Source organism: Colobus angolensis, unplaced genomic scaffold, assembly GCF_000951035.1.
Source record: "Colobus angolensis palliatus isolate OR3802 unplaced genomic scaffold, Cang.pa_1.0 Scaffold270, whole genome shotgun sequence".
Lineage (NCBI taxonomy): Eukaryota > Metazoa > Chordata > Mammalia > Primates > Cercopithecidae > Colobus > Colobus angolensis.
In genome coordinates this window covers 802,615-828,493 of record NW_012115933.1, presented here as the reverse complement: position 1 = coordinate 828,493, position 25,879 = coordinate 802,615, and the positions used below count along the sequence as shown (strand labels likewise).

The following is a 25,879-nucleotide window of genomic DNA, read 5'->3' as shown; positions in this document are numbered from 1 at the left end:
GTTTTCAGAGTTTAGTTTTTTACATAAAATAGTTTTGGCTCTTTTATTTTCTGAGTTCTACCCATTATGAGTCTGATCAGGAAGGGAAGTATCAAAGTAGAGTTGAATGGCATTAAAAAAAAGGTATAGGAAATTGTTAAAGGCAAATAGTGTCACCTTGTTAACTTCGCTGAAAACTGACACTATCCAAGGTCGTTGGAATTGCATGTGTTGTTGAATTAGTAGTGACCCCTGGGATACAATTTGGCAGGGTTTGTGAGTATTTTGTACAAAATTGATAACTTTTCTTGAAAACTGATCTTATAGGTACCCTTCATTATAAATACATTGTGGGATGCTCTTCTGGAATTAGATGATCTAACAGCTTCAACAAATAGTATTATGACTCTCCTTTCATCCTTGTTAACTTATCCTCAGGTCCAACAATGCAGGTAATTATTTCTAATTAGAGGATAAAGTAAAAAGTCTTTATATACCTTTCGAGATAATTTAGCCTAAACATATAATATTTTAGCACCTTTAAGAATAGTACTGTTTAAGCTGGAGATGCCAAAGACTACTGTTTTCAGAAGGCCTTGTCTTTTTTACTCTTCAGCCATGTGGGCAGCAGCTTACAAAGATCATTTTTTTTACCCTTGAAATATTTCAGTTATATAATTCATCATCTTGTTCATCTTATAATTGTTTATTTAGAAATATAATCATTGAACAGTATTTCCAGTTCTAGCCCTAGAATGTAGAATTTTAGCTTTATTTAGTAATAGTTAACAGAATTATCATCGAACATCAGCTTTATATTTTCTAAAACTTGCACCTCTGTGAACTTTTTTTTTGTATTGTTCATTTCTTCAACTCTTGTTCTTGATTTCAGTAACTACTTATCAGGAAGGGAATACATAATAATGTAATATAATGTCCAAAGGCAGAGATCAAGTGAAGCCAAAAACATACATCAAAAATTTAGTGTCACCAATTTTCCTGTCCTGATATATGAATCTCAGCTCAGCTAATTAACATATTCCCTACCTTGTAGACTGGCCCTTGAATATTATTAGAGATAAGTGTCCTTAGAGATAGAGAAGAAAAAATTATTATGCAACTTAAAAAAATTCACAGATGAGAAAATTACTGTTCTTGTCCTAGTGAGGGCGTTCAGTGAACATTCATGTAATTATGCTTATACATGGTTTCTGGCTCTGAATATTTCCCATGAAACCCATAGATGTATAAAAACACGTGTGGAAAATATTTCAAATAATACTGACCTATTGGAAGTACTTTAATGCTAAGTTTAGATTAGTTGGACAGCACATAAGTAGGAAGAGCAAAATAAGTTCCTATAAAAGCAAAAGAAGAGAAAAATTGAAGTGGTAGTACATTTATGGGGTTTCCTGATTTTCGATGTTTCTGTTGCTAATGAAAGCTGTACAAACTAAATGAGTATGTGAAAGCCCTCTTTAAGCTGCAAGATGAAGGGGTTTTTAATTACTGTAAATCAAGGATTAGTAATCTTTTTCTGCGAAGGCCCAAATAGTGGGTATTTTTGTTTTGTGAGCCAGTCTGTCAAAACTACTAAGCTGTCACTGTAGTGTGAAAACAGCTGTACATAGGTAATACATAAGAGAATGAACGTGCTTGTATACACAGAAAACTTTTACTTAAAAAAAAATGGTGGAATGGATTTGGCCTATGGGCCTTAGTGGATGGTGTCAGAAAAACTGGGTAATATAAGAAAGAATATAGTGAAAATTCTATTAATTCAATGTGAAATAATGTAGTTTTCCATCTTTTTTGTTTCAAATTTGCTTCATATATTGTGATAATCAGCAGATACTTTCTTCTAGCTTATGTAAGAAGAAATGTAGCATGTTATTTGGAGCATGAGCAGTTAGACACTTAACAAGACTCTGTTATAATGCTTTTATGTATTTTGTGTCTTTTTTATGTCTGTGTGTACCTGTGTTTAAGTTAGAATTTTATAAATAAATTTGCCAAATATGAAAATAAAATACAAGAAGTAGTGTTGATACAAACCTGCAAGTAATGAAAATAGTGTTAAAAGATAGGCCTCCTGGGAGGAACCACAAAAGACCAAATAGTTACAGTGGCATATTATTTTTTGTTCACGTTTTTTTTCTATGGAGCCATATATTTCAAATGCTGCTTATGATTTATTTCCTAGTTCCAGGTAATTTTTACAAATGACTCATGAATGTGACAGGAATCCTATGGCCCAAGTTAGTCTAGACTTGGCTTTGTTTGCTTCCCCATTTAAAACTTAAATCTATGAGAAGGAAGAAATTTGAGTTTTCCTAACTTAGTAATGCTACACCAGGATAATAAATTTCAAAGTTGCTGCCCTACTACCACTTGCTCATTTGATATGTGACAGAGATGGCCCCAAAGGGAGATGGAAATTTTGTGTATCTACCCATTGGGATTAGCCTTGGGAAAGAAGTTAGGATTAGCAGTCCTGATCATGTAGGCTGACTACCAGCTAGGATACATGTCCCATTTTCCTAAGAGCAATTATATTGGAAAGTCCTAACTTGATAAAGGTGACTCATGGCATTAGTGCCATAGAAGAACCTGATGTTAGTATTTCCACCCTTCTTTTTGACTGCATTTGCTCTGGCTCTTCTGGTCCTGCAATAACAGTTGTGAATGACATTGTTACAAGAATGTTCATATGAAAATGGTATTGTCTTTTAATAATTTATTCATCAAAAAAGTCACATGATGTCAGCATCACTAGATCCCATGAGAATATTTAGATAATGTATCTACAGAGTTTCAACTTAGAATAAGTAAGATTAATTTGTGTCTTCTTTATTAGTATTCAACAGTCACTCACAGTTTTAGTTCCACGTGTCTGGCCTTTTTTGCATCACACTATATCATCAGTTCGAAGAGCAGCATTGGAAACTCTGTTTACGTTATTATCAACACAGGACCAGGTAAGAACTGATAACTATAGCAATCTTGAAACTTATACAAATTAATTTTGTAAAATAAACCTGATCATTATCTTACCCTTGCTGTATATCCAAAGAGCAGTACAATGTTGGGCCTAGTGGTATGGTAACCATGTAGATGAATGTAATCACTGTAAGAGCAGAAATATTTTAATATTTTGTTCTAGGTTGTTTAAACGTCAGCCCTTGAAATCATACTTAACACATAGGAAGTCCTGAGTAAATGTTTGTTGAATGAATGAATGATTGAATAGTCTCTCCCTGTCAGAGACCTGTTATATAGTCTTTGCATGCTCTTTCTCTGTGTGGCTGACAGTTGAGTGGTTGACAGAACCCATGGCCCAGGTTAGAAGGTTGCATTTGAAGCTCTATAGTACAACTCTTAAAGACTTACCATGGAATTCCCAGGCTCTTACCTTTATTTAAAGCTTCTTCAATCTTAAGAGCATGCTATTTTCAAGGATAGTGTACTTCTTCAGGAGTCACATTGAAATGTCTACAGAGATCATTCAGATAATATCCGTGTGTAAATGGAGCCTGTGGTGAGCTTAGGAGTCCTTGCCCTGTTGATAAAAGGCTTCACATTACCATTTTAAAAATAGCCTTATAGGTCAAACAAAATACCTAGATTTAGAGAACTATCAATAAGAAATTCAGTTTTCTAGCATGCTGTTAAGAGGTACTACGGTTTGAGCCAATCATTTTTTAAAAACAGTGACTAAGTAGTGAATAAGTGCCTTTTTTGTGTTCACTAACCGTGGATTCTCATGTAAATTAGGAACATTTTGTGTAGACTTGCTTTAATGTGCAGCATGATACTGTGTTGAACTTCTGTAAATAAACATCTCTAAATTTTGTTTTGCATTATCCTTTTGGTTTTGTCTAATCCAAATCTCTGAGAACAATTGTCAGGTCTGTTTTACAGTTAGTTCTCAGTTGGTCAAGCATGGGCTGATATGATAGCTGGCATGGGTTGTTCTTAATTTTCATTTCATTTTTGCTTTAATTTTATGATTTTTGCCTAAATGTGAATTTTTAAATTCATTTTATATAGACCTTTTGAAGTTACCAATTTTTTTCTCTTCATGTGGTTCTTTTTGTATATATGGACTTTATTTTTAATAGCAGTTTTAGATTTACAGAAAAAATGAAGGAAAAGTACAGAAAGTTCCCGTATACCCTTTTATCCCTCCTACTACCCACACATAGTTCCCCTTATTGTTAACATCTTGCATTAGTGTGGTACACTTATTAAAACTGATGAGCCAATATTGATACATTAAAGTCCACACTTCACAGTAGGGTTCATTCATTCTTCTGTACATTTTGTACATATTGTACATTTACACATGTACAATAATGATATGTACCCACCATTACAGTATCATACAGAGTAGTTTTACTATCCCCAAAATCCCCTGTGTTCCACCTATTCATCCTTCCTTCCCTGTGCCTGAGCCCTTAGCAGCCACTGATCTTTCTTACTGTCTCCTTAATTTTGTCTTTTCCACAATATCACATAGTGGGATCATATAGTATGCTGCCTTTTCGAATTGGCTTCTTTCACTTAGCAATATGAAATTAAGGTTCCTCCATGTCTTTTCATGTCATGGTAGCCCATTTCTTTTTATCATGGACTGATACTGCATTGTCTGTACCAGTTTATTCATTTGCCTTCTAAGGACATCTTAATTGCTTCAGTTTTTGACACTTATGAATAAAACGGTTATAAACATTCATGTGCAGATTCTTATGTAGGCATTAAGTTTTCAACTCACTTGGGTAAATACCAAGGAGCGTATCTGCTGAATTGTGTGGTAAGAGTATGTTGATTTTTATAAGAAACTGCCAAGTCTCTTCCAAAGTGACTGTACCATTTTGTATTTCTACCAGCAATGAGTGAGGGTTCCTATTGTTTCGCATTCTGGCCAGCATTTTTTGTCAGTGTTTTGGGTTTTAGCCATTCTAATAAGTGTAGTAGTATTTCATTGTTGTTTTAATTTGCAGTTTCCTAGTGACGCATGATGTTGAGCATCTTTTCATATGTTTATTCACCATCTATCTCTCATCTTTGGTGAGGTATCTGTTCAGCTTTTGCCTATTTTTATTTATCTTATTGTATTTTTGAGATAAGATCTCACACTGTTGCATAGGCATGATCATAGCTTACTGCAACCCTGAACTCATGGGCTCAAGTGATCTTCCCATTTCAGCCTCCTGAGTAGCTGAGACTATAGGCACGCACCACCATGCCTGGTTAATTAAAAAAAAAAAAAAGAAAAATGGTTTTTTGCTTATTTTAATACTGGGTTGTTTTCTTATTGTTGAATTTTAAGAGTTCTTTGTATATTTTAGATACAGTTTCATATTGTTTTTTAAAGCCCCTTTATTCCTTGTTAGGTGATCAAGCCACCTGCAGGCTATTTTTGACTTGTGACTTTATTATTTATTTAGTAATACCAACTTTACATTACTAGAAAATAAGGTGTTCTGTATAAATGAAATTTTCAAATAACTGGAATATCCTTTTTGCCACAAAAAGATAGTTAACTATTAAAATGACTGCCACAGTAGATCATCCTTTTAAAGTATATTGAACATAAGCTAACTTTTTTGGTGAATCAGTCACCAATATTATTTGTTGGTTATTAGTTTTTATACTGTTTATTATAGCATACTGTGGAAATACTGAGATACATGAGTCACTGCTTGCAGTAATTGAACTGTTTTTTTTCGGTTGCATTTGCCTAATTTTTATCTCCTCTGCTGTCAGTTGTGATTTCTCAACTTTTATTAATCTTGTAATGCCTCCTCCCTTGTTCTAAAATTTTTACTATAAATAAGATCCCAAGATTGTTATAAATCACTGTTGGGCCTGACACGGTGGCTCAGGCCTGTGATCCCAGCACTTTGGGAGGCTGAGGCGGGCGAATCAGTTGAGGCCAGGAGTTCGAGAACAACTTGGACAACATGGTGAAACCCTGTCTCTACTAAAAATACCAAAATTAGCTGGGCATGGTGGTGTGTGCCTGTAATCATAGCTACTCAGGAGGCTGAAGCACGAGAATCGCTTGAACCTGGGAGGCAGAGGCTGCTGTGAGCTGAGATTGCACCACTGCCAAGCCTGGGTAATAGAGCGAGACCCTGTCTCAGAAAAAAAAAAAATTCCCCTTCCAAGTTTAAGTTCCTCAATGATTGTGGATATTGGCTTTTAAAATTTCCTGGTTGTGAAAACATCTCTGTGTTCTCTGATGTTAATTTTCATGTCCAGGGATTTTTTTTTTCCCCCTTTTGAATTTGCCTTTGCTGGCTCATAAATGAAGGCTTTGGTACTAGCCTTCATTTCTTTATCATTTAATGATGATTCTTTATCATTTCCTATACCAGAACGCCATTGTCTTTGTATATAATTTGTGGCATGTCAGCCACCTCTTAAGCATAGGCCCTCAATGTTTATTAAGTAAATTAGTGTAAGATTCTGTGCTGGGTTTTCTGGGAAATAAAAAAAAGAAATCCTATGTATTAGCCTTTTTTCACACTGCTGATAAAGGCTGGGCAATTTACAAAAGAAAGGCTTAATTGGACTTAGTTCCACATGGTTGGGGAAGCCTCACAATCTTGGTGGAAGGCAAGGAGGAGCAAGTCACGTCCACGTGGATGGCAGCAGGCAAAGAGAGAGCTTGTGCAGGGAAACTCCCGTTTTTAAAATTGTCAGATCTTGTAAGAATTATTCACTATCATGAGAACAGCACAGGAAAGACCCACCCCATGGTTCCCTTATCTCCCACTGGGTCCCTGCAACAACACATGGGAATTATGGGAGCTACAAGATGAGACTTGGATGGGGACACAGAGCCAAACCATATCATCCTACATGTTTCTTACCTTGGAGAAGTTTATAGTATGGTTGCTGTAAGACTATTACATGGTAAGTTTAATAACCTCTGCAAAGAGTTAAATAACAGAAGACCAGTATGTGAGAGGTGTCAGAGAGCAGCATTAAAAGATAAACTAAGCTGAAAGGTCGGGAAGATTAGATGATGTGATTAAAAAAAAATACCCTCACTTCTCTTTGATTCATATCTAGTATCTTTGATATGTACTTTCACAGACATTTTACTGAATATGTCAATTTCAAATTAGACAAGTGTACAGAATGTGTTTTGAACAAAAGTGCTTTTCTAGTCTGTTCCCTTTAGCCTTTTAAATACATTCTGCTTCCATATTTTTCTTCCGGTTATTCTGACATGTTTGTGGTCCTTTTTTGTTGGAATCTTAATGTTTATTTTGTTTCCTGTATCCTTTTGTGTTGGTTATCTATGCCTTTAGCTTCTTTTTCTCTTATTTTTCATAACTTTTTGATGGCGTCATTCATGAAATTTCACTTGTGTCTAACCTTTATCTTCAGCGTTATCTCTTTACTGAAAGAGATGCTGTCTACGAAACTTAATATTGATACTTCCAGATTTTGTGCTTTGTCACTGCCCTGATCCTTGCTGTTTATTATCTTCACCACCAAAGACTATGGCTATAGCACTAATCACTCATTCTTAGCAGGCTCTGATTTTGGTCCCCACATATATGTTTTACTATTTTTGTTGGCTATTTCATTCTGTTTTTTCAAGTAATAGTATAAAGCCAATTTTTTTTTTTCTTTCTCTCTCTCTTTTTTTGAGATGGAGTTTTGCTCTTGTCGCCCAGGCTGGAGTGCAATGGCATGATATTGGTCCACTGCAACCTCCACCTCCCAGGTTCAAGTGATCCTCCTTCCTCAGCCTCCTGAGTAGCTGGGATTACAGGCATGTGCCACCATGCCCAGCTAATTTTTGTGTTTTTAGTAGAGACAGGGTTTCGCCATGTTGGTCAGGCTAGTCTTGAACTCCTGACCTCAGGTGATCCACCTGCATTGGCTTCCCAAAGTGCTGGGATTACAGGCATGAGCCACCGTGCCCAGCCCAAAGCCAAACCTTTTAGGAAGCTTTTCTTAATACTACCATCTATTTCCTTCTTTTAAATTTTGGGATTTTTTTTTTTTTTTAGTAGAGAAAAGTGCAGGGAATTTTATGAAACAACATTCATTTATGTGTACACAATCCATAATTGACATTTCTTAGTAATTTTGTCTTGTTTCAAGTTTTTGTAATAAAAAATTAAAATTAAGTTATAATCCTATCTTCTAATTTACCTACTTCTCCCTTCTATGTATTCATAAAAATTATCATCCTTTCTCCAGTATGCTCCTTTAAAGTTTGGAATTTTCGTTTCTACACGGTCATAGTATTTCTAAAAGGAAAGAATTTAAGTTTCAGAAGGATTTGGGGGACCATAGCCTCAGTTACTCACAAACTGGTTAGTAATTTGTAACTGCCTAACACTATACTAGGATTAAATTCCTGTCTTTCTCAGTCTTCTAATAGTTGGCTCTGGTCAACATTTCCCCCTAATATTTCCTAATATGTACTCTGGAGTCAAGGACATTTTCTGAATCCACTCCTGTATCCTAAGTGTAATCATGTTCATTTGATCAAAGTATCTTTGGACATGGCTCCTTGTCCCCTGCTCCCACTCCCTCGCACTCTCACCTTCCTAAATTTTAGCTCCCTTTCTTCCTCCCTGTACCTTTTCTTTCATGAGACAGATCAAATCTCTAGTGCCACAAAGCATCTCCAACATCTATAACTCATTTTATCTAAATCATTGTTTAAAGTCATTATTATGCAGTGAAAGCTCATTTAATTTTTATTGTTAATCTTGTGATTCCCAGCAACATTATTTGCTTTCTGAAAAGCTGTATGAATAAACCATCTCTGATGCTTTTATCTGTTACTGTATTCCTCTCCACAAATTGCCTGAAAGTTACTTACTGATTAGTTTATAGCTATGTGCAAACTCTTTTTGTAGTGCAGTTCCATGATTCCTTTCCTGCAACTTTGAAAGCCAAAGCTTTTTGTGAGTTGGGTCAATTTATAAAACTACTAATTTGGTGGCAAAACCTGACCATTCTGAAGAGAAACTGCTTAGTCTGTATCCCACTTAATGTGCCTATTCACACATTTTGCTGCAGAAATATTAATTTATTTAGGTGCTGCCGGTATTCTATTGGAGATATTATATAATATACACTGTATGTAATTCATTATTCTAAAATTTGAAAACTTTCTGAGTTTCAAAACATCTGGCTCCAGGGAATTTGGATAAAAGACCATTGACTTGTCGTGGTAATAAAAATCTACTCTCACTTTTAATTTGTGTTCCTTTTTCTGAGCTGCTTCCTTGCCTTTGATTTCTTGGTGTTGTTAAGTATTCCTAATTAGTCAGCAATCCTTTATGAAAGCAATCATAATGTAAAGAGCAGTTAAATAGAGCTTTTTATCACTGTTGTTAACCCCTTCAATGGTATAATTAAAAGATCCCTTAAATAGACAGGATCTGAGTTCTAACTTTGGCTCTATCATTTGCTAATTTATGACCTTGGTCAGATTTATGTAACCCTCTCTGGTGATTATCTCTAGCCTCTCTCAGAGTTACATGGATCAAGTGAGATAATGTATATGAAAGTGCTTTGAAAATGTTAATGCTATACAAGTATAAATAATAGTACAGATACTAAAACAATAATTAGTACTTTCATTCTGAGCATTCTTATTCTGGGGTATAGGAATGATGTTTAATTGTGGTAATAATAATCTAAACTATTGAGGGCTTACTTGATGCTAGGAACTGTGCTAAGCAGTTTATGTGAGGTGGCTACTGTCATTTCTGTTTTGCAGATGAGAGAACTGATAATCAAAGATTAAGAGCTTTACCAAGCTCATATAAACAGCTCACTTCAGTTTCAGATCTTATTCTGGCGTTCAGCTTTTACTAAATTTTATATGGGGACAAAATAATTATGTGTCTAATTTCTTTCCCACTTCTGAATATGGAGTTGTTTTAACTAAAAAGTGAGAAAAGAAAACTCACCTGAATTACTAGTAGCTGTTTCCTGGTTTCAGTTTCTAACTTCTCAAGCTATACCTCAATAATTCTTAAGTAACTTTTCAAGATCAGACTTGGCTATAGCTCAGTGTATCACTGCCTTGTAAAGATTGATGCTTTTGTTCCCTTGAAATTATCCTGGTTATCTTTAGTAATTTTTTGGTTTTGTTTTGCTTTCTAAAATCAGTAGATTTTATAAGGGAGATGTCCTTATTTTTAAAAGGTATCCATTATTAAGTATGTGTGCTGGCATGCACATCTCTAAAATGTCCTTAAATAGAACCACAGTTAATACAGTTGTCTCTGAAATGTTATTTCCTTTATACTTCCCTGTGGCATACCATAGCATTTGTGAAAATATATTTTTTAATCCATGTGCCTTCTTCTGTGATGTTAACATGTGAAAGAATTGGCAAGCTTGGCTTCCTGGAGAGCATGAAATAGCAGCTCTTAAGAAAAACTGTGGCCGGGCACAGTGGCTCACTCCTGTAATCCCAGCATTTTGGGAGACCAGTGCAGGCACAGCACTTGAGGTCAGGAGTTTGAGACCAGCCTGGCCAACATGATGAAACCCTGTCTCTACTAAAAATACAGAAATTAACCGAGAGTTGTGGTGGGTGCCTGTAATCCCACCTATTTGGGAGGCTGAGACAGGAGAATCGCTTGAACCCAGGAGGCAGAGGTTGCAATGAGCCGAGAGATCACGCCACTGCACTCCAGCCTAGGTGACAGAGTGAAACTCTGTCTCAAAAACAAATAAACAAAAAAAACTAGTTTTATTTCATAATGATTTACAATCAAGGTTTAACTTTTTTTGCAGCTTGGTAATCAAAGTGAAGGACTTTACCAGTTGTTTGTCCTTTCTATATTGTCTCTTTAGCCAGTGTATTTGTATGTGCTGAGTATACCTATTAATATGTATGTCTATCAGTAAACTACTGAAATATCCAGATTAACTTGTACTGATTACTGGTAACTGTTGTTGCCAGACAAACTCCTAGACATGAATCTCCTATTTTGCCTTCTTTACTGACTGGGTCAACTTTTCCATTCCATTGCATCTCAGTCACTTTGTGAGTCATTCCAAAATTTCACTTACCAGTACATTAACTTTTGTTTGAAGAGCAAGTTTAGTTATTACATGAAGATATATGTGAGATTGGATTGGAATCTGAAGCATAGTTTAGAATGTTAGAAAATTTAACATACACAAATAAGTAGGAAACAAAGAGCCCGAACTAAGACTTTGGCCTTAGAGAATGCTAGCATAATTGGGTATTGCCAGATTTTATAAAAATATGAAAAGGAGAGAGCAAAGTTGAAATATTTAGCTGATCTTCAATAAATGTTGGTTGGAGAAATGAATAGAACAAGGCGTTATAAACTGTCTAAATATGGAAATTTTCCTTTGTGGATCAAAATAGGGTTTCAGAGCAAATTAGTAAAATTAGTGAAAGAACTCAGTGTGATTCATCACCAAGTTATATTCATCCTGATTGTCTTCCCTGCAGTCTGAGAACATTTGATATGCTGGTAGACATGATGAATTGGCCTGCAGGCAAGAATCAGGTGTTTGTGGTAATGCTCAGATTGCTCCTTTTTTCCTGAGTGTACCCATTTTGTGGGAAGATAAAAGAGGGACGTAACAAAAGGGTACAGACAAGATCTTGTCCCACCTGACATGCCAAATCTGCCAGTTAGGGATCTGTTGCTGAGCCATTTTTACAATACAACATTCCTAACACCAAATCTGCGGGTTTTCTTCCTTACACCAACCAATTATCCAACTCCCTGGACGCCAGCTGGGTATCATACAATTCAGTTCAGTTCTGACAGTCTACCTGGAATTAGTGTCAGCTCCCACAAGTTAGAGGGCTCAGTCACACAACAGATACCAGTTGCAAGTATTGGGCCTTCCATACTTCTTACCTACTATCTGTAAACTGGATTCCCCTGACCCTGTCCTTAGGTTTGATAACTTGTTAGAATGCTTCACAGAACTCAGAAAGGCTGTTAAACTGGTAATTACAATTGCCAGTTTACTATAAAGGACACAACTTAGGAACAGCCAGATGGAAGGAGATGCACAAGGCAAGGTATGGGGATGAGGTGCTTGGAGCTTCCATGCCTTCTTTAGGCACGCCACCCTCAGCACCTCTGTGCACTCACCAACCCATAAACCCATACATTTAGGGGTTTTATGGAGATTCTATTATATAGTCCTGATTGATTGAATTATTAACCATTAGTGAGGTGATTAACTTAATCTCCAACCCCTCCAGCTCTGGAGGTGGGGAGCAGAAGGCAGGCTGAAAGTTCTAGCCCTCTAATCACATAGTTAGTTCCTCTGGCAACCAGCCCCCTTTCTGAAGCTATCTTGGGGCCTACCAAGAGTCATTTCATTAGCACAAACTAAACTATGGTTATTATGAATAATCCCTATCACTCAGGAAGTTCTTTGGGTTTTAGGAGCTCTGTGCCAGGAGCTGGGGATGAAGATCAAATACGTGTTTGTTTTTAAGACCCTGTACAAAATGCTGAGAAAACATTTCTTATATTATACGACTTTGGATCATTTCCAGTGGCCAGGATGGATTTCAACAACTATTTAAGTGCCTGCTATGTGCTTGAACAATTTTCTAGATAGTGGTAAGAGGCAAGGCCTTTGCTCTCCTGTAGTGCTTAAAATAGGAAACTAGACAGACAGGAGAAGACAGATAACTAAACAAGAATAACTTAATGAGGTAACTATCTGATATGGGAGGTAGAAGACACTATTGGATCCTAAGTGAGATGGGTGATGGACAGGGAAGGCATCATGTTAGAAGTGAAGTTTAAGCTGAAACCCGAAGGGTAAGTGGAATTTAGGGGAAAATAAGGGTAAGAGTCAGAGGAAGGAATAGTATGTATAACTCTGGAGGCAGAAGACAGCAGGATGGCACTAAATTAGTAAGTGACAGGAAGTTGGTTTGGTGGAGGGCAAAATGGAAGGGGGGTATAGATGGTTAGAAGTTTTACCTTCATTTTCAGGTACAGTGAAACGTCCATTAGTCCTATTTCTGTTTGTCGTCAACTCTCCTTATTCCGAGTCTCAGGAAGGCACATCAGAGGAAGAAATACCATTTCCATAGTTTTGCCTTTTCCAGAATGTCATGTAGTTGAAATCATACAGTATGGAGCCTTTTCAGATTGACTTCTTTCACTTAGTAATATGCATTTAAGATTTCTCTGTGTCTTTTCATGACTTGATTGTTCCTTTTCTTTTTAGTGAATAATACTCCGTTGTCTGGTTGTACCAGTTTGTTTATCCATTGACCTACTGAAGACATCTTGCTTGCTTCCAAGTTTTGGCAGTTGTGAATAAAGCTGCTATAAACATCTTGTGCAGGTTTTTGTGTGGACTTTTTTGCCTCCTTTGGGTACTATCAGGAAGCACAGTTGCTGGATGTTAAGAGTATTTTTAATTTTTGTGAGAACCTTCCAAAATAGCTGCCCCATTTTGCAATTCCTACCAGCGATGAGTGAGAGTTCCTGTTGATTCATATCCTGGCCAGCATTTGTTGTTGTCAGTGTTCTGGATTTTGGGCATGCTAACAGGTATAAAGTGGTGTCTCATCATTGTTTTAATTTGTATGTTCCTGGCAACATATGATGTGGGCCATCTTTGAGTATACTTATTTGCCTAGACTTTATTTTTCAGAGCAGTTTAGTTTCAGAGCAAAATTGAAGAGAACAGTACAGTTTCCATATATCCCATCCCTCGTCCTCAACACTGCCTCCGCCACAATCAGTATCCCATACTAGACTAATACTAATGTGTTACAATCAGTGAACCTGCATTGACACATTATTATCAACCAAAGTCCATAATTTACATTAGGGTTCACTCTCAGTAGTATACATTCTATTGGCTTGACAAACATGATGTCATATATCCACAATTACAGTATCACACAGAATAGTTTAACTGCCCTAAAAATCCTGTGTTCTACCCTTGTATCCTTTCCTTCTCTGGTTGTTTTTAATAATTATAAAGTAAAATTTAGTAGAGTAACGATGTTTGTAGCCTGAGAAGACAACTACAGTTTATATCACATGTATTGGTCATAAATATAGGGGGAAAATCTTCCTGTATAGATGTGACTTTTGGGGACCTACAGGCAACTGCTTGGATTGCCATTGTTGGGGTTGAGGGTCAGGGAAGAGAGTTGGTAAATATGTTGGGGGGAAAATGAGAAATTAAGAGACATTATGGAAGAGTAACACCAAATTATTTGCTTATTGCTATTATAGCTTTCCTAATTCTGTTAAGATTGTCCCTAATTCTCTCCAATGAGAAAAGAACTTTTTTCTTTCCAGCTTCCCTTTCAATGAAAAGTAGAGTTAAGACATAGTGAAGTAGTGAGAATGCTCCTCCAGTCGATGACTTATGGCTTTTTTTTTTTTTTAACTTTCATTTTAGGTTCATGGGTACATGTATGGGTTTGTTATATAGGTAAACTTATGTCATGGGCGTTTGTTGTAAGATTATTTTGCCACCTAGGTACTAAGCTTAATAACCAATGGTTATTTTTTCTGATCCTTTCCTCGTTCCCACCCTCAAGTAGACCCCAGTGTCTTTTGTTCCTCTCTTTGTGTCCATGTGTTCTCGTCAGCTAGCTCACACTTAAAGTGAGAATATGTACTTCTCTGTTCTTGTGTTAGTTTGCTAAGGATAATGGCCTCCTGCTCCATCCATGTTCCTGCAAAGAACATGATCTTGTTCTTTTTTAAGGCTGCATAGTATTCTATGGTGTATGTGTACCACATTTTCTTTATCCAGACTACTATTGATGGACATTTAGGTTGATTGCATATCTTTGCTCTTGTGAATAGTGTTCCAATGAACATATTCATGCATGTGTCTTTATGATACAATGATTTATATTCCTTTGGATATACACCCAGTAAAGAGATTGCTAGGTCAAATGGCAGTTCTGTTTTTACCTCTTTGAGGAGTCGTGGCCTTTTTAAAACTTGTTTCAGACCATGTTGAGAACATAAAACCCTGATCCTACCTTTGTCATTAGTTTTCCATTGGCTACAAATTATAGGTAGCTTTCTAAGTTAAAAAGCATTTATTATCCCTAGAACTTGTAGATTTCTGCAATTTCAGTTAAAATTTCCAAATTTCTCATAGAGACACTGTATTTAGTGCTTTAAAAAAGTCATGTGGAGGGCAGGATACTGATAGGTACTTTGAGCTAGTTAGTAGAATTTCTCTGATGGACATTTTTATCCAGTGAGCTTATAATTGTTTGAATAGCAATAGACAGTTTGGAATTCCTTATTCTGGGAATTCTAGACACACATTAGATACTTAGTTAAGCACTATTTGGTTGCTTGATTTAGGTGGGCCTTTGAATTGTTAGGAAATTCCTTAAATCGAGGTTCTTAACCCAGGCTTTAGGAGATCCCTGAACCTTGGAAGGAAAATATTGTTTGTAATTATATGTTTTTCTGATAACACAGTGTACATAGTTTTCATCAGAGTTTTAAAGGGTCCCTGACCCAAAATAGATGAAGACCTTTACCTTAATTTTGTAGTGAACTCCAAATAGAAGTTTCTGGGGTGGATATTATAGTATAATTCATTACTTGGATTATTGGTGAGCACATAGAACTTAAACTCTGATCATCTGGCACAAGAGCAGTAACCTGAGTATTTTACAGATTTTCTTGACAAAGCAGTGATGTATGATATAACCAGAGAGATGTTGCTGGTTAGAGGATGGTTCCATACGGAGGATGATTTCAACTTTGAGGCAAATTGTTATTAATGATAATCAGACTTTTTCCAGCTTCTCAGTGATTATATGCTGTTATTTCTTCAGACCATTGGTATAGTAAATAAGGTGTTTGTTGCCTCAAAATCTTGTCAAAGTTTATCACTTGTTTAGCCTTTTTAATGAAACCATGCAATCTTTTCATGGTAGTACTTCTGTTATTTGACATACATTTCTTCAGGTAAGCTAACATCCAAGAATTATGTGCTACAGCTTTTAATTCTGTTTTTGTTTTCAGAACTCTTCATCTTGGCTTATACCTATACTGCCTGATATGCTCCGACACATTTTTCAGTTCTGTGTTTTGGAAAGCAGTCAGGAAATTCTGGACCTTATTCACAAGGTACACAGCAAATGTATTTGTATTCCTTTTCCTAGTAACTTTTGTAGGTTTTTAAAATTTTTCATAATCGCTGTTCTGTTGGTCATTCATATCTCTTGGAGATTTGAAAAGTCTAGAGATCTGCAAGATGAGACAGAGAACTAGGCTTCTTACATGTAGCATGTAATCGTTTTAATTGGCCATGCTTCTTTCTCTTATCATGTGACTTACTTGCGTGTTTTAAGCACTTTCTGATAACCTCAATACAGAAAATGAAGTGAGGAAAAGATTGCTTTTTTCTGGCCCTCATCTTGTTGTTTATCAGCATGCTTATAGATTCTGCAAAGTACCTTTTGGGATCTATTGGTAATATGAGTCTAATTATTGTTGAAACTTGTACTTTTTTCCCTACTTAGAAAGAGTGAACATATGTGTTAGAATCGTTAGAGGAGGAGCCATTTGATATATTTAATAGCATTTATGGGGGGAAATGGTACTTTTGTACCTTTATAATCTGTTAAATTACTCTTGACTTGTAGGCCTCTAAAGTGACTCATTGTTAACAACCTTGGATTAACAGTGGTGATCTTTCCATAGGCTAGTCCTAGCCCATTAAATGTTAGGCATCAGGAAAGGTACCTTATCCTTATTAAGTAAGATCATGAATCAAGACTTATACTGTTTTAAATTTATACTAGGTTATTACCACCTCTGAGCAAAGAATATTAGGAGCTATTTTTAAGTGTGTGTTGGATATAGGACTGCATTAATATTGAGTCCTATGATATATGCAAAGGATTTATTTCAGTGACTTACTGAGATTTTGACAATTCTATAGTACTTTTATGGGCATTTTTTTTAAAAAAGAGAATTATGTTCTTTTTTAAAAAAACTTTCCTTTGTATTACTTTTTTTTTTTTAGTATACAAACCTATTAGAAAACAGTACTATATTTCAAAAATAAGCCTCTATATTGAATTTCTAAATCAATCTCTGTGCTATTTCCTACTTAAAAAAACTTCAGTATTCCTAAAGATAAGTGTTAGAGTTTATTATTTTTATTAGAAAAAATTCACTTTCATGTCCCCCTTTTACCCTGCAGGTTTGGATGGAACTGTTGAGTAAGGCTTCAGTTCAGTATGTGGTAGCAGCTGCTTGCCCATGGATGGGTGCTTGGCTTTGCTTGATGATGCAGCCTTCTCATTTACCTATCGATTTAAATATGTTGCTAGAAGTAAAAGCTAGAGCCAAGGTAAGTGTAGAAGCACATAATGTATTTGTGTGTTCATCATCTAATTATTAATACAGTAACTGTATTAAAAAATCTGTATTGCCTTGTTGTAAGTGTGATTTAATTAACATAAGTAAGGAGAAACCATTATTTTATTAGGACCCTGACAAAATGAATAGTAATGTTTATCCATTAAAACTTTGTGAAAAGAACTTTTACTGGGATTATTTTAAAAAGATCATATTTTTGTTGTTGCCTGTTTAGTTTCAATGATTAATCTTTATTGTTTTTCTTTTTTCCCCTCCTTCTGTAGGAAAAAACAGGTGGTAAGGTGCGCCAAGGCCAAAGCCAGAGTAAAGAAGTACTTCAGGAGTATATTGCAGGTGCCGAAACCATCATGGAAGACCCGGCCACCAGGGATTTTGTGGTTATGCGGGCCAGAATGATGGCAGCTAAGTGAGTGTACATTAAGTGCCAGGTAGTCATACATTTACAAGTCTGTCCTTCAGAGGTTATTTAACCAACAAAAGATTCTTCTGCTGTCTCCATCAATCCTTCCTTCCTTCATCACACTAATTATAGCCTAAGGAAAAATTAGAGTAAGTAAATACTTCTAATTATTTTGAAGCTTTAAAAATAGGATTTTTATCTTCTTATGAAGACAAGATAGTCATTATATCTTCTGTGGGAAAAGTTATGGCTTCAAAAAGCCAAATTTTACTTCAAGTAATTATAGGAAATTGAAGTAATTTCCCAACGTATGGGGAAACTTTACTTCAAGTAATTTCTTATAGTAACTTCCTTTTTCTCCCTCTTAGGTTGTTAGGAGCACTTTGTTGCTGTATTTGTGATCCAGGTGTAAATGTGGTAACTCAAGAAATTAAACCTGCTGAATCCCTGGGCCAGTTACTACTCTTCCATTTGAACTCCAAGTCTGCTTTACAAAGGATTAGTGTAGCTTTGGTAATCTGTGAATGGGCTGCTTTACAAAAGGTAAGATTTTGCCCCAAAAGTAAGAAACACAAATTAAGTAAAGCAATTTCCATGAGCTGTTAGGATTATTTACATTATAATTTACAACAGAAAAGTGAAAATTTTCGATGTATCAAAATCCAAGAGTTATAGAAAAGTGTCCAAATTATATTGAACATTATTTCTCTCCCATTTACTTTTAACTCTGGACTTCTGTCTTAGAACCCCTACTCATACCTCCAACTACTAGTTATGCTCATGCTTAATATTTGCTCTTGACTGAACAGTCTGTTAAGAAATGTCCCTATTAAAAACTGTGTATATGTGAAAGTAGTCCAGAAACTATTGGTCATCCATTCCTCTGTATATCTCTCAGGTATCACTGAAAACTACAAAGGATGAGGCTTTGGGTATTAGAGATCTGTTTGTGTGGGTAGTAGCAAAGGCAGAATTTTTGGTCACAGGAAGAATAACATCTCTGTATTTAAACCAAAATCTTCATGTTTCCAAATAAACCATTCCCTTCCAGCCTCTTTAGCCTTTAACTTGTAGGGAGATGTGTGATTTTGTATAAGACATACTTCTGTAAATCAAAGAAACTTTCTACTGGCTTTGTTTATTCCATTGACTGGAATTCTGGAAATTTAACTGTCTGCACTTGCTGTGAGAGTTACTTGTTACTGCCTCTTAGCAGTTTGTCAAAGCTATATCTAAAAGTAATTGAGCCATGCTCCATTGCAACTGACACCCCTGCTTGGCCTCTGGAAAGAAGCAAAGCTCATCTGTGTTTAGGCAGGAGTTGGTGTGCTGGAGAGGCAGTGATGCTATGTTTTTGTGCCTCTCAGACTCAGCAGCAAGTGTTGACAGTTCGGTTTCTGGACACCCACAGAGCTTCATGGACTTACTCTGTGAAGCCCAGGCTGATCGCCCAGGCTGATCACCCAGATCCCACAGAACCCCTCATGGCTCACCACTGAGGCCATTTCCTCTCGGTTTGGGGCAGAAAACAACCAGAGAGAGTGGGAAGGGTTGGTTAAATTTGGGGGCAGGTAAGTAGCTTTTAAATTTTGTATCCACTTTTACAGTATGGCATGTGAAGCTTAGGGTTCAACTGTTATCTCATAATGAGTTTTTAAATAACATTTTAAATTAGTGCATGATAGATGTTCTTTTCTGACTGATTTTTTTTTTTACAGTAATATACTTTAAAATCTGTGATATATATACACGTAAACTTTGGATAGATAGAGAATGAAATTGTAATAGTTCCATATGCATGTTCTGTAGTCATGTTAACATTTTATAATAATTTGGGTGTAATATCCTTTTTTCTGTGCAACTAACTGTTGTTTGGAGAAGTAACAGAATATAGATTCAATATAAGTAAGAATTTAGAACTTGGTAGTCTGCAAATGATGATTTCTGTATCTGTAAAGTTAATGTTCATATAGTTGCTCTATTTGTTGTCTGTTGTATTTTAGGAGTGTAAAGCTGTTACCTTAGCTGTGCAGCCACGTTTACTTGATATCCTTTCAGAACATTTATATTATGACGAAATTGCTGTTCCATTCACGCGAATGCAGAATGAATGTAAACAACTTATATCATCATTAGCTGATGTACATATTGAAGTTGGTAACAGAGTACACAACAATGTTTTAACAATAGATCAAGCTAGTGACTTGGTGAGTAAAAAAATAACTTTCTTAATTATAGATAGAACATGAAATATAGGTTAGAAATTTGTCATGATATGTTTATCACAAAAACACATTTATTTGTTGAGTTTATATGTGGCTTGATAGCCTGTCATCTCTACCCTTTAGGAAAGGTATTTCATTGTATAGGCGAGATAAGAGAATAATGAAGGATTTTTTTTTAAAACTAAAATTCTGATAAATCAATGCACCTTTATTAGAAAAAGCTGTTATGTTTTGTCATTTCAGTTTTGCTTATCACTGCAGAGTATAGAAAAAACTGCTTCTACAACTTCCTGAGTACTTCTTCCTGCTCTCAGCCTATAATGAAAATATTCAAACATATAGAAAAAGTGATGAAATTACATAACACTCATACTTAACAGCTAGATTTTGTAGTTAACATTTTACCAAATTTACTTTATCACATGTATTCACCTACCTACCCCTCTATCCAACCATGAATCCATCCAGGGGAGTTTTTTTTTAATGCATTTCTAAGTAAGTTTCAGATATCATTATACTTCAGCATTTTATATAATTAAGTAAAACTCAGTATTTGTTTATGATTTTTTGCTATTTTGAGGCAGAATTTATGTGCTAAAGCACACAAATCTTAGGTGGACCATTTGATGAATTTTGACAGATGCATATACCTATGAAACCTGAACCCCTGTCAAGATACAGAACATTATTACCATCACCACTTCCCAGTAATCTCTGCCTCGCCCTGCCACCAAGTAACCATTATTTTCATTCCCCCCACAAAGATACATTACTTTTGCCTGTTCTAGAATTTCATGTAAATTGAATCATACACTGTGCTCTTTGGTGTAAGGGTTTTTCTTAGAATGGTGTTTTTGAAACTAATCTGTGTTATATATATATCAATAACTTATTCTTTTTTTATTGCTTGAGTTTTATTCATTGTATTATTATACCACAACTAGTTTGAGCCATTCTCCTGTTTATGGACACTTGGGCTGTTACCACTTTTTGTCTGTTGTGAACAAAGTCGCTATAAACATTCTTCTACAAGTCTTTGTGGACATTCACTTTCATTTTTCTTGGGTAAATATATAGGAGTGGAATTGCTAAATCATAAGGTAGTTGTAGGTTTAGTTTTAGAAAAAACTACAGACTTTTCCCCAAAGAGATTGTATCATTTTACCCTCTGACCATCAATATGTGAGAGTTCTGGTTACTCCACATCATCAGTATTTGATGTGGTCAGTCCTTTCACTTTTAGTGATTGTGTGATAGTGTTATTGTGGTTTTAATTTCCATTTCTTTGATGACTAATATGTTGAATACTTTTTAATTTTTTATTGGTCATTTGTATATTTTTTCTTTCTGAAATATCTTTTCAAAATCTTGTCTACTTTGAATTAGGTTCTTTGTTTGTTATTGAGTTGTGGGAGTTCTTTATGTATCCTGGATTCCAATCTTTTGTCAAATAGATGCTTTCTGAATATTTTTCTGGCAGTGAGTGGCTTGCCTTTTGATTCTCAGTGCTGTCTTTGGGTGACCAGATATTTTAAATTTTGGTGAATTCTATCAGTTGTTTTCTTTCATGGCCATTATGTTCTGTGACTTAAGTAATCTTTTTTTTTTTTGACTCTCCAAGTGGCAAAGGTATTCAGATATGTTTTCTTTTAAAGTTTTGTCATTTAGTTTTTATGATTTTTCATTCATTTGGAATTAATGTTTGTGTATAGTATGGAATAGAGGTTGAGGTTTGTTTTTCTTATAGATATCTAATTTTTCCAACATTATTTATTGAAAATACTTTCCTTTCACTATTGGATTGTTTTGGCACCTTTGTCAAAAACCAACTGAAGTTATAAAGTATGGCTGTGTATCTGGGCTCCATTTGTTCAGTCTATTTGTCTTTCCTTATGCCAGCATCCATGCTTCATTACAGCAGCTTTGTGCTTAGTAAGTGCATGAGTTTAGGTGTGGTATATATGAGTTCTTCCTTTTTTAGTTATAGGATCAGAAGTTGAGCCACTTCATTTGTGTTGGTCCCCATGAAAATAGTAATCTTCATTTCTTATCCCCATTTCCAGTTGAATAATATAGTTGAGTTTTTTTGTTCTCACCTGTGAGAGAAAGCTAAAATTGCTGTTTTTTCCCCCCGGGTTCTCTTCTTTTATAAAGTTATTTTTCTGATTGTTGTTATTCTGTAAGTTTTCCTTTTTGCCTCCTCTCCCTACTTTTTTGCCTGTCTGGAATTAAATCTCAAATCTTCTTGAGTCTGGGTTCCCTGCCTACTATTTCTGGGAACTTTATTTTTTAAGCTCATCAAATGGCCCCTTTAAGATTTGCTTATTCAGATCTTTTACTCTTCATTTGTTTTGACTTGGGCTAGAAGACAAGCATAGATATCAGAATCTCTGGGAGAGACTTTTTTTTCTTTTTTCTTTTTTCTTTTTTCTCGAAGAGACTTTTGAGGGAAGGGCAGTTTTCAAAGGAGCCACTTTTTGTGTCTTTCATTGAATCCCTATTTTCCTGTTACCTGCCAAATATAGACATTTCCCTGCTGTCTATCTTTGTCTCTTTCACCATTCTCATGATTTAGTTCCTACCCATGTACTGTGTGGTATCTACTGTCAATCTTTCTTACATTCTCTTTTAGGCATTTTTACTTAAATATCTCACTATCACTTCACACTGAACACATCAAAAACTGGATTTTTTTTTTTTTTTTTTTGAAAGAAGCCAAAGAAATAATGTAAGTGAGGCCAGGTTTAAGACCAGAGGGAAGGACGGAGACTGCAGCAAAGGCCGGGCGCAGTGGCTCACACCTGTAACTCCAGCACTTTGGGAGGCCAAGGCGGGCGGATCATGAGGTCAGGAGATCGAGACCATCCTGGCTAACACAAACCCCATCTCTACTAAAAATATAAAAAATTAGCCGGGCATGGTGGCGGGCACCTGTAGTCCCAGCTAGGAGAATGGAGTGAACCCAGGAGGCAGAACTTGGAGTGAGCCGAGATCATGCCACTGCACTCCAGCCTGGGCCACAGAGCGAGACTCTGTCTCAAAAAAAAATAAATAAAGTCTCATGTTTAATCTCTTCTCTATTTCCATTATCAGAGCCCAGTCAGATCTTAGTACTTTATATCTAGGTCCAGATTCATCTCTAGGGCTCCAGGCAGCCTCTGGTCCATTTCATCCTGCATGCTGTGCTAGACTACCAATGCTCTTTTTGTGCCACCCTGAACATCCCTCTCCTGCTTAAAAACATTATTTTCCTTTTCCTTGCTTTTTCATTTTTATCTTTCTTCTTTTCATCACCTTCTTCTAAATTCTCCATCTCTTATCTCCTCATTATTTCTTGGACTTTCTCTACTCGTGCCCAGTTAGCTTTCTTCTTGCAGAAGTACGCTATACTCATTCACTTCTGCTCATTCTCACTTCTGGGCCTGAGCTTCTATTTCCTTTGCCAGGAATTCCCCACCCCTAACCCTCTGTGCTCATCCAGAGTTCATCTCTTTTTCTGCATGTTGTGCTCAAGCCATGATAAACTTTTGAATTCCATGGACAATGTCCTGTTTTACACTTCCTACCTCACTTTGTTTGCCAAGATGTCCCTATAGTCCCTGATTGGCCTGTTCTTTAAAAACAAAGCATAAGTGTTACCCTCTTCTGGCAAGTCTCCCGCTAATCTCTTCTTCTAAGAAGGATTAAGCAATGCTCTGTATTCCCACAGCAACTTGCACTTACTGCAGTTATATGTTACATTTTCTTAATTCTTTATTTATATCTCTCCCACATTAGTCTCTGCATTTTTTGAGCATATTAAGACATTATGTCTTATTTATCTTTGAATAAATATTGGTTGAATGATTGAATTAATTTGGGGGTAACTGTGAGGCTTTTCCTCAGTTGTCTACAGTCATTGAAAAGTGACATGAGCATAGTGGATTTAGGACAGTGTTTTGAAACTTTTAGCATTGTAACCCTATTTCATATAAATCTTACACATTGTACATTTCAAATGGGTAATTTTTGTGGAATACAAATTATATCTGAATAAAGTTGTTAAAAAAAGATGGGCTGAACAGTCTTTTAATGGGGCTTGTAAAGTAGTCTGGTACAACAGTCCTGTAGTCTTAGACAACTCTTGGTAATTAAGTGAATGATAACTGCACCATTTTGTTCTGTTTTGTTTTGTTTCTTTTTCTTCCATTGCCTGGGCATCTCCACCAGGAGGGAGGTTAAAGAAAGAATGAGAATGATTCAGTTAGCAACACTTAGCCACTTAGTAAACAGCCACTCTTAAGTTTTTGTGAGTTTTAGAGTTGAAAAGAATATTTTTCCCAAAAAGAAGTTTGTGGGTTTTGGAATTCCTTAATGAACAGTTAGTTTATATTTGCCTATAGCTTTCTTGTTTCACCAGAGTTATCTGTGGGTGTTAAATGTGATTTTCCTCAAAGCCATTAGACATATTTAAAGGTTAGGTAATTTTATTCTTCTCAAGAGAATGTCTTTCTTAAAGAATATAATGCTAATGTTAAATTTCAGTCAGATTAAAATAAAGTTTAGTTGGGAAGTTTTAGACATAGTTTGCTGAGTACTAAAACAATATTACATATTGTGGAAACCAAAATTGAAACAGAAAGCTTGCTGTCTACCCTTTAGGAGCTTACATTCTGTTTGGGGTTGATATGATTAATGATTTTTAATTTCTTTTTTTTTTTTAATAGGTCACTACTGTTTTTAATGAAGCCACATCATCTTTCGATTTAAATCCTCAAGTGTTACAACAGTTAGATAGTAAACGACAGCAGGTCCAAATGACAGTTACAGAGACCAACCAGGAGTGGCAAGTGTTGCAGTTGAGAGTGCATACTTTTGCTGCCTGTGCAGTTGTGAGCTTGCAGCAGCTTCCGGAGAAATTAAATCCTATCATAAAACCATTAATGGAGACAATTAAAAAAGAAGAGAATACACTAGTGCAAAACTATGCAGCTCAGTGCATAGCTAAACTCCTTCAGCAGTGCACAACAAGGACGCCCTGTCCCAATTCAAAAATTATTAAAAACCTCTGTAGCTCACTTTGTGTGGACCCATATCTAACTCCTTGTGTCACGTGTCCAGTACCAACACAAAGTGGCCAGGAAAATTCTAAAGGTATATACCTAAACTTTTATTTGGGGTAGAGAAATAACCTTTTAAATTTGTTTTTGTTAACTTACGGGTATAATTTAAGCACAAAGCCAGTTCATGTTAATGCTTTTTCCCATTCTGAGAGAAGAGACTTGATTGTAACAAAACTCTTTGTTACATGAATTTGCACATACTGCTTATCAGTCACAACCCTTTAAGTTCAAATAAGCCATTCATAGATCTGATAGCTGATAATAAGATGACTGAAATCTGTAAGACGGGTGTTCACCCTTAACTTTGCCTTCAAAACCATCATTATGTGGTTTACTGTCTCAAACTAGAAAAGTTGATTGTATCAAATGTTATTTAATGAATTTTTTTTTTTTTTGCTTAATCAAAGGAGCAACCCTATTGACTGAAAAAGTTATTATAAAATCTTTGGTTTCCCTAATTTAGTGCATGTTTTATGAGATTAGTGAACTTTTAGTACTTTTGGTAAATAATACTTCACCAACTTTTTTGTTTTCACTTGGAGAATTTATATGGAAAATGAGAACTGCCCTCTGCAGGCGGGTCTTAAAGACCAATGTTTCCTTCATACGACTCAGTCCTGTATGATTTTTGTATGTGTGATTGTTAACAAGATATTGGGAGAACAAATTATTTGAAATGTAATAGACTTACAGCTTTGGTGCAGCATAGATCTTGAAAAATATGTGAATGAACTAGAAGAAGAAGATGGACATTTTGAATATTGACATCTT

General features: G+C 35.7%; 1 protein-coding gene across 1 annotated transcript in view; it reads left to right on the top strand.

Annotated features, from left to right (window-relative positions):
* BTAF1 (BTAF1 RNA polymerase II, B-TFIID transcription factor-associated, 170kDa) overlaps positions 1–25,879 on the top strand; it is a 105,649-nt gene that overhangs the window by 40,668 nt on the left and 39,102 nt on the right. The window contains exons 13-20 of the mRNA XM_011947844.1: positions 307–431; positions 2,837–2,957; positions 16,017–16,121; positions 17,203–17,352; positions 17,645–17,787; positions 18,150–18,324; positions 19,785–19,988; positions 24,713–25,139. Of these exons, the coding sequence (XP_011803234.1) occupies positions 307–431; positions 2,837–2,957; positions 16,017–16,121; positions 17,203–17,352; positions 17,645–17,787; positions 18,150–18,324; positions 19,785–19,988; positions 24,713–25,139 (1,450 nt within the window). The remainder of the gene's footprint in view (positions 1–306; positions 432–2,836; positions 2,958–16,016; positions 16,122–17,202; positions 17,353–17,644; positions 17,788–18,149; positions 18,325–19,784; positions 19,989–24,712; positions 25,140–25,879) is intronic.